The sequence below is a fragment of the Vitis vinifera genome, chromosome 13 (genome assembly GCF_030704535.1).
Source record: "Vitis vinifera cultivar Pinot Noir 40024 chromosome 13, ASM3070453v1".
NCBI classification, from domain to species: domain Eukaryota; kingdom Viridiplantae; phylum Streptophyta; class Magnoliopsida; order Vitales; family Vitaceae; genus Vitis; species Vitis vinifera.
Genome location: NC_081817.1, coordinates 16,423,170 through 16,432,039, shown reverse-complemented (window position 1 = coordinate 16,432,039; position 8,870 = coordinate 16,423,170). Strand labels below are relative to the sequence as shown.

The window sequence follows — 8,870 nt, the reverse complement described above, 5'->3', positions numbered from 1 at the left end:
AAGGGGCGTAGCCCAAACTAGTGGGGTGGAAATTGAAGCTTCTCTCCATGGTAGGGAGGATTACTTTAACACAATTGGTAGTGCAGGCTATTCCTTTATACACCATGCAAAGCTTAAAGATGCCAAACTTAGTTTGTGAGAAGTTGGATAGAAAGTCTAAGGCCTTTCTATGGGGTGACAATGAGGAACGACGAAGAGTGCATATGGTCTCATGGGATGATATATGTAAACCGAAGGGTATGGGAGGCTTGGGATTACGTAAGGCTAAGACAATAAGGCCGCTCTTGCAAAGCTTGGTTGGAGGCATATCTTAATGATATACTTTGGGTTAGAGTGCTTAAAGAGAAATATGGTATAGATCAATTGGGCGTGAACCTAGCAACATTGAGAGTTGGTCCTTCTCATGTTTGGAAAGGTTTGTATGAAATTTTGGGGAATGTGCAAAAGGGTGCTAGTTGGATTCTTGGTGATGGGAAGTCGGTGCATTTCTAGACAGATAGGTGGATTATTTATAAACCTCTTATAAAGTTGGCAATTGCTCCCATAGACCAATATATTTCCACTAAGCTTGTTGCGGATTACTAGGGAGAGAATAGAGAGTGGAGATGGCCCGAATTCGAGCACTTAATCCCGACTAAGATATTGATGCATATTTCTACCATTAAGATCTTTGGTGGTTGATGGGAATTTTACGATGAAGTCAACCTATGGAATGCTGGCCGGGTTAGATGAGGAAATGGAAGACAAAGGGTGGCGGCATGTTTGGAAAGTCAAAGTACCCTAACGAGTATGAGTTTTCCTTTGGCTAGCATCTAGGGATAGATTAATGACCAATGGTAACAGGGTTAAAAGAGGGTTGGCTAGTGATAGTAGATGTGAAGGTTGCAATGGTAGTCTTGAAGACGCAATGCATGTGTTGCGAGATTGCCCTCATGTAATGACATTTTGGCAGGTTTTGCTTCCTGGGAATAAATGGAATGAGTTTTTCTCGGGGGAGTGTAGAGAATGGTTGACCAAAAACGTGATGAGGAGGGAAATTGAGGGCATTCCTCTTGAGTGGAATGTGTTATTTACTTTGGGATGTTGGTGGTTGTGGTGTTGGCAAAATCAACGAGTTTTTGAACCTGGAAAGCAGTTGCCATTTAACAAGGTCACATTTGTAGTGAACCAAGTTAGATAAGTGAAGGAAGCTGCAAGGATTCTTAGAGGTGAAGCACAACTCTGTGTTGTCGGTGAGTAAACCAAGAGTGAGCATTCGACCTGTTTTACCTGAATCTGAAGAAATATTGAATGTCGATGGAGATCATCCCAGTCTTGATGTGCATTGTATATGACCCCTAGGAACAAATTAAGTTAAGACTAGCTTAGGAAAGGTCACATTACTTCAAATATAAGTAAGTATGGGGTCTTTGTTGCAGTTGGTATCAGACATGGTTGAAGTTTGGTAACCAATCTATCTAGAGCCGACACCCTTAAACCTGGAAAGGAAAGAAGGGGAAACTACTGCTAGAATTTTCCACACTGAAACTGAAATTTCTACTACTTTGATTCATATGCTGGTGGTGAGTCAAATGCGACTTCATAGACGGGGAGAACCAACCCGACTAACCTACCAGGTTAGTTGCTTGGATGACCAACTCATACCCATCTCTCGTGTTACCTAAATTTTAGTAGCATGTTAGCGTGGAGCTGGCAATCCACAACGAAAACACTTGGGGGCTCTATGAATTTCATTTCCCAGTCTAGACTGACAATTTTATTTTTCCTAATCTCCTATATCTTGCATGATGGGGCGAAGTGAAGAGAGTTTCAAACCTGGCCAGTGAAATGTGAACAATCTACAAATAGAAAGGCAATGTCTTAGTCGAAGAGTCTCTATTTTTCATGGATCAATGGGCTATAATGAAATGGCCACATTCCCGATCCAATGCTATTGATCCAGGAGAGTTTACCGGGTAATGGGGCAATTGATGAACAAATTGGTTCAAGATCAACTACTTCAATTGTTGAGTTGACGAAGCCAACTGGCCCAGATACTAGCTTAGATGCTGCTACCTCTACCGTCAGTGATATCTCTGTCCTTTTTTTGTGGTGCTCTTGTCGCCTTAAAATCAAAACTTGAACCCTTAATCCTAAACCTATAACTAAACCTTGAATTTTGAACAATAAACCCTAAGCCCTAAATCATAAGTTTTAAACCTTAAACTCTAAATCATAAACCCTTACCCTTAATTAACACAAGATGCTATATTTATTAATGGTTTATAGACTACATAGAGAAGTAAAAAAAAAAAAAAGTTCAAGGCAAGTTTTTTCATTATTTAAATAAACTTTCATCCCCATTCTAAAGTTAAATTAATTGAAGAGATGCAAGGGGAGTCAAGGGGAAATTCCCCACATTTACTCCACTTTGCCTTGTTTAATTTTCTTTTGTTTTTTAATTTAGAATTTTACCCATACTAAAACAAATAAGATTTATAAGTACATATTTTTTATAATTTTTTATTTTCTTTTTATGAGAAATAAACTAATATTTCATTTTAAATGAAAGGAAAATAATTGAAATTAAATTATTTTTATTTAATTTTATGTATAAACAAAATGGGGCAATATTTCAGTCCACCCAAAAAAAATTCTGAGAAAGAAAAAAAGTCTGAAACTCCAGCAAAAAAATATTTAGCTTTATCATATTTATTTGAGACAACTAATGAAAATTTTGATATTGATAAAAAAATAGAAATTACTGTACATTTATTTATTAAAAAATCCGAATCTCTTTGCCACTGCTCAGTCGCTTCGAAGAAACTACACATGAAAGAGAATCAGAGTGCAAAGTCATTACATTGGCAATGCTTTCTTTGATCTCTCCTCGGCACCGCAATTCGTTTCGATGCATTCAAACTCTTCTTTATCCATTCACTCAATCCTTTTCCACAAAACCCTTCAAACCCATTGAACCAGAGCCTCTATCAAACCCTATAATCTCCCCAAATTCAACCAGTTTTGACCACTCCACTGTGCGCCAAACTCTCTCCTGCTACGCCAATGACTGGAAACGCGCACTCGAGTTCTTCGATTGGGTTCAAACCCAATGCGGCTTCAATCACACCACTGATACCTACAATGGCATGATTGACATTCTGGGCAAGTTTTTCGAATTCGATCTCATATGGGTTTTGATCCAACGCATGAAAGCAGACCCAGTTGCGTACCCCAACCATGTCACTTTTCGTTTCGTGTTCAAGCGCTATGCAGCGGCGCATCTAGTTGAAGAAGCGATGAATGCTTATTATAGAACTGAGGAGTTTAATCTGAGGGATGAAACTTCGTATTCGAATTTGATTGACGCGCTTTGTGAGTATAAGCATGTAATAGAAGCTGAAGAATTGTTCCTAAAAGAGAGCAAAGACTTGGTTTTTAACGATGATGTGAAAATTTATAACATTATTCTTCGTGGGTGGTTCAAAATGGGGTGGTGGAAGAAGTGTAGGGAGTTTTGGGAAGAGATGGATAGGAGAGGTGTTTGTAAAAGTCTATATTCTTATTCGATATATATGGATATACAGTGCAAGAGTGGGAAGCCATGGAGGGCCGTGAAATTGTATAAGGAGATGAAGAAGAAGGGAATTAGGCTGGATGTTGTGGCGTATAACACGGTCATTCGTGCCATTGGTCTTTCCGAGGGTGTCGATTTTTCAATTCGGGTATTTCGCGAGATGAAAGAGGTGGGTTGTGAGCCCAATGTTGTGACTTACAATACAATTATCAAGCTGTTGTGTGAAAATGGGAGAATTAGAGAAGCCTATGGGGTGTTCGATCAAATGCGTGAGAAGGGTTATGCACCAAACGTGATTACTTATCACTGCTTTTTCGGGTGTATTGAGAAGCCTAAACAGATTCTTAGGACATTTGATAGGATGATCAATAGTGGGGTTAGGCCTAGGATGGACACTTACGTGATGCTTATGAAGAAGTTTGGGAGGTGGGGATTTCTTCGACCTGTTTTTATCGTTTGGAAGAAGATGGAAGAACAAGGGTGTAGTCCGGATGCGTGTGCATATAATGCTCTTATTGATGCTTTAGTGCAGAAGGGTATGGTAGATTTGGCTCGGAAGTATGAGGAAGAGATGTTAGCAAAAGGGCTTTCTGCTAAACCAAGGGTAGATCTTGGGACCAAGCCCCATACTGAATGATCTCTTGATGGGTGTTAGTAGTTCATAGGCCTACGGGAAGATTGATACTACCTGCATAATGCTTATATTGGAATTTAGGAGATTTAACCCCACTGCTAGATTTGTTGCTGGGAAAAAAGTAGAATTTTGTGGATAGAAAAATGAAGATGTACGCCAGGGAGATACAAGTGAATAGCATAACAAAAGATGTACACCGAAGGACTTTGGCCGAGCCAAGGGAGAGGGGGGTTAGATTATTCAATGATTTTTGACAATGACTGATCAAGATTTGGCTCAATTGGCATCTATTCCCTGCTTGTAAGAATTGAAAATTTTCCAGCCTATTTTCATTGTCTTCAAGGAGGAATAAAAACTTCTGCATGACTTCTCATGTGGCGCTTGATCGGTGATACAAATGGCTTGGAAGCATATGAAAAGGTTTCGGCAAAGAGATTTCTTTCTGATGATTATCTGGTGAAGGCTATTTTCAGGACTTCAAGTTTGTTTTAACACATCGGACATGCAATTCTGGTAACCTTGATAATAATGAGGCAACAGATTCGTAGATTTGTAGAATAATGAATGCTTAATGTCACGGACTTAGTCGTTCACTAAGCTCGTGCGGCACTTAGGCAAGTCAAGACGCTTGATCTTGCTAAGTCAGCCTTGATCCCCAATGCTTAGCTTGCTCAGTTAAGACACTTGCGACTCGAAAGCTTAAGAGCTTAGTAGGCAACTCCTTAAAGAATGGAAGCTTTATTATCTCAAGAAAGCCTTTACAAGTGCTTGGATGCTCACTTGCTTGGTGCCTTGGCCAAATGAGGCCCTCACCTATTTATAGGCACCAATGGAACTCTCTAGAACCTTGGAGGGTTCCTTACAATTCATGAATATTCTAGAATGTCCTACACTATTCTAGAATATTCAAGAGACTTCTAGAATGTCCTACACTATTCTAGAATATTCAAGAGACTTCTAGATTTCTCTAGAAAGCTTTGGACCCTTCTCATGCCTTCTACCATAGTGTAGAGTTGTGTGGACTTCTCTAGGCATTTCTAGAACCTTCCACACTCTTCCCACTAGTGGCTAAGTGTGGATGTCTCCAAGGGTCTCTAGAAGCTTCTCACCTCCTATATAAGCCATGGGGAGGGTCATTTGAAGCATCTTGTGACACTCTCCCCCACCTAAGCCATCGACGTCCTCGTCGTTGCCTCTTTCTGAAACCTCTCGATGTGTTTCCAGAACCTTCTCAAGGCATCCGCATGTTCCCAGCTTACCTGCCTCTTAGGTAGTCCTTTCCATTGGACTAGATACTCTGTCACAGGAGGGACCCCTTGTCTCCTGGTGACCCGTTCAGCCAGGATATTCTTCACCTCCTTCTCTCGTGAGGCTTCAGAAGGATGCAAACCCGTGCACTTTCGACGCTTAGAGTGTTGCTTCCTCTTACCCATTGAGTTCACCTTTCCCTCGGTGACCTCTTCCATGTGTGTGCGAGCTACCTCAGCTCGCTCCCCTTTTTCCTCCTTTACTTGCACCCCTGCTAGTAAGGAGGTCTTAGGCGTGCTAGGCTTCGGGTTGAATTGGAGGGCACCTAGTAGCTGCATTGAGCCCATATGTGCTTCGTCCTCCTGCTCCCTCTCCTCGATCATGGCACTAAGCGCCTTCCTCTTTGGACAATCCCGTGCCCAATGTGGACCGTCACACAGGAAGCATTTGATTTTAGGCGTAAACTCCTTCCTTTCCACCTTACCCCTTCCTTCTCGGACATTAGACGTCTTGCCTGATCCCTTTTTAGGAGCATTGTGGTCCCTTGGAACCTCGTCTCCCCCACCCATGGCGTGGCTATCCTCCAAAGACTCAATCTTGGAGGAGTCTTCCCTCTTATAATCTGTTAAGGATTCTGCTATTGCCATAGCAGTGGCTAAGTCTTGTACGCCTCGGCGCCTTAATTCCTGCTCGGCCCACCCTTGCAGGTTATCCATGAAGTTGAATAGCAACTCCTCCTGAGTCATGTTAGGAATCTCAAGCATGAGCGAAGAGAATTCCTTGACATAGTCGCGTATTGAGCCTGTGTGCTTAAGACGCCGCATGTTTTTCCTAGCCAGGTAAGCCACGTCCTCGGGATAGAACTGCCTCTTGATCTCCCTCTTGAAGTCCTCCCACATCTCTATGGTGCAAATGCCTTTCTCCATATCGGCAAACCTTCGACGCCACCATAGAGTAGCTGTGTCAGTAAGGTAGAGAGTGGCAGTTCTTACCTTAGTCGCCTCATCCGTCAATGCGATAGCTTCGAAGTATCGCTCCATATGCCATAAGAAGTTATCCAACTCCTTGGCATCCCGCTTGCCACTAAACCTGTGTGGCTTCGGCACCTCCACCCTAGATGCCTCCTGTGTGGCCATGACCCGTGCCGACACAGCAGCCTTGTAGATGGCCAACTCTTGCCTAACTTCCTGGTCTCGGGACTCCATTCGAATGGCCAAGGCCTCTATCCTTGACTCCATGCTAGCAAGCATGCTCAAGACCTTTCCTTGGAAGGACACAAACTCCTCGTGCGACACTGGCTGAACTTGTGAGACTAGCACCCTCTCACGAAGGTCTTGGATCTGCTCCCTTAGATCCTCTAAGCCCTTCTCCATGCCTTGTTCGATCAAGTCCAACCCCTCCCGAGTGTTCGCCATGGCTAGCTCCACCTTGGCTAACCTTGCCTCCATGTTGGCAACGGCATCACGAGATTTATCCTTCCTGCCCCTGCCCCGTGCAGTAGGCTCGGTCTCCCTCCCACGGGTTTGCTCACTAGTCTCCTCCACGTTGGAACCTGACATGCTTCCTTTGCTATGCCCACCTCGTAACCGCGCTCTGATACCACTTGTCACGGACTTAGTCGTTCACTAAGCTCGTGCGACACTTAGGCAAGTCAAGACGCTTGATCTTGCTAAGTCAGCCTTGATCCCCAATGCTTAGCTTGCTCGGCTAAGACACTCGCGACTCGAAAGCTTAAGAGCTTAGTAGGCAACTCCTTAAAGAATGGAAGCTTTATTATCTCAAGAAAGCCTTTACAAGTGCTTGGATGCTCACTTGCTTGGTGCCTTGGCCAAATGAGGCCCTCACCTATTTATAGGCACCAATGGAACTCTCTAGAACCTTGGAGGGTTCCTTACAATTCATGAATATTATAGAATGTCCTACACTATTCTAGAATATTCAAGAGACTTCTAGATTTCTCTAGAAAGCTTTGGACCCTTCTCATGCCTTCTACCATAGTGTAGAGTTGTGTGGACTTCTCTAGGCATTTCTAGAACCTTCCACACTCTTCCCACTAGTGGCTAAGTGTGGATGTCTCCAAGGGTCTCTAGAAGCTTCTCACCTCCTATATAAGCCATGGGGAGGGTCATTTGAAGCATCTTGTGACATCAAGCTCTTGTACCAGAAGCAGCTTGTGTTTGCTATTAATGTTGGCTTACATCTCATTTTAGGAAATTGATTCTTTTTTAGTTATTTCATTTCAGAACTCGGGTCATGACTCCTGGTATTGGTATTGTTCATCAACTGGGAGAAATTCACAATAGTTATTTCGCCACAAACTGTTTGCTGATATACTTGTAAATTGTGGTCTATGTATTTTATAGGTCTTTCCAAAAGGGTTCCTAAGATGGTGATATTACTTGTATCCAGTTTCTTTGTTTCTCTAATTTTTCTTCATTTTCTTGTTCTAAGCTTTGCATGATTAATTAAACGTCACTGCGGGTTAGACTAAGTTGAATTATCTATATATACATATATCACATGAATGATTATGAATTTGGGAATTTGGTTTGATATAGAGTCTGTTTGATAGTAATTCTACAAAGCGTTTTTAACATTTCTAATACTCGAAAATTTTTATAATTCAAGTGTTAGAAATATTAAAAACGTTTTCTAAAATCACTCTTAAATGCACTCATAGTCTAGTTTCTTCGTTTATAAGGAAAAAAATATTGTGTTTGATATTTTCCTAACTATATCGATCATATTTTGTTCTTCAAACCAACCCCAACCTTGTTTCTTCATACCAAACACTGTGCTTGCACCATCAAGAGAACTATAGCTCCGTTGCAAATGATCCTTGGCCAAAATCTTTATGTTATGTTTGATTCTTGAAAATTTTGATGGAAAGAAAATAGAAAATAAAAATAAAAATTAAATTTAAAGTTAATAAATTAGTTTTATATGTATTTTTTCATCTCATTTTATTAAATTTTTTATTTTGATATAAAGATTAAATAATTTGAAAATCCATAGTTTTAGTGTTTTTTTTGGTTCTTTTTGAAGAACATATAAGAGAGAAATCCTTGTTGAATCCTCATTATTTGCCAGCGAATGAAGATGGTGTTTGTTTTGGTTCATGGGTGGTTAGCCAAAGGTGCTAAGAAATGGAAGAATAGAATGTTAGGGAGAAAATTTTTGTCATGTTTAATTTATCTAGAAAAATAAGAAAAAAACAAAAATTAAAATTAGTAAGAGACTTGTGTATTTTCAAATTAATTAATTTTTATATAAAAGAAAAAAGTAAAGCTATATTTGGTTTCCAAAAATACTAAGAAAAAAAATATTGAGGAATTTTTTTTTTATCACATTTGATTTTAATATGAAAAAAAAAATATATATAATTAACATTAATAAGAAATTTATACATTTTTAAATTATTGAAGAAAAATA

General features: G+C 40.5%; 1 protein-coding gene across 1 annotated transcript; it reads left to right on the top strand.

Annotated features, from left to right (window-relative positions):
- The first annotated feature begins 2,781 nt into the window (after positions 1-2,781).
- On the top strand, positions 2,782-4,609 carry LOC100253966 (pentatricopeptide repeat-containing protein At1g80550, mitochondrial). Its single transcript, XM_010660733.2, has one exon. The coding sequence runs from the start codon at positions 2,850-2,852 to the stop codon at positions 4,191-4,193; it is 1,344 nt and encodes a 447-aa protein (XP_010659035.1). The 5' UTR covers positions 2,782-2,849; the 3' UTR covers positions 4,194-4,609.
- Positions 4,610-8,870: the final 4,261 nt, after the last annotated feature.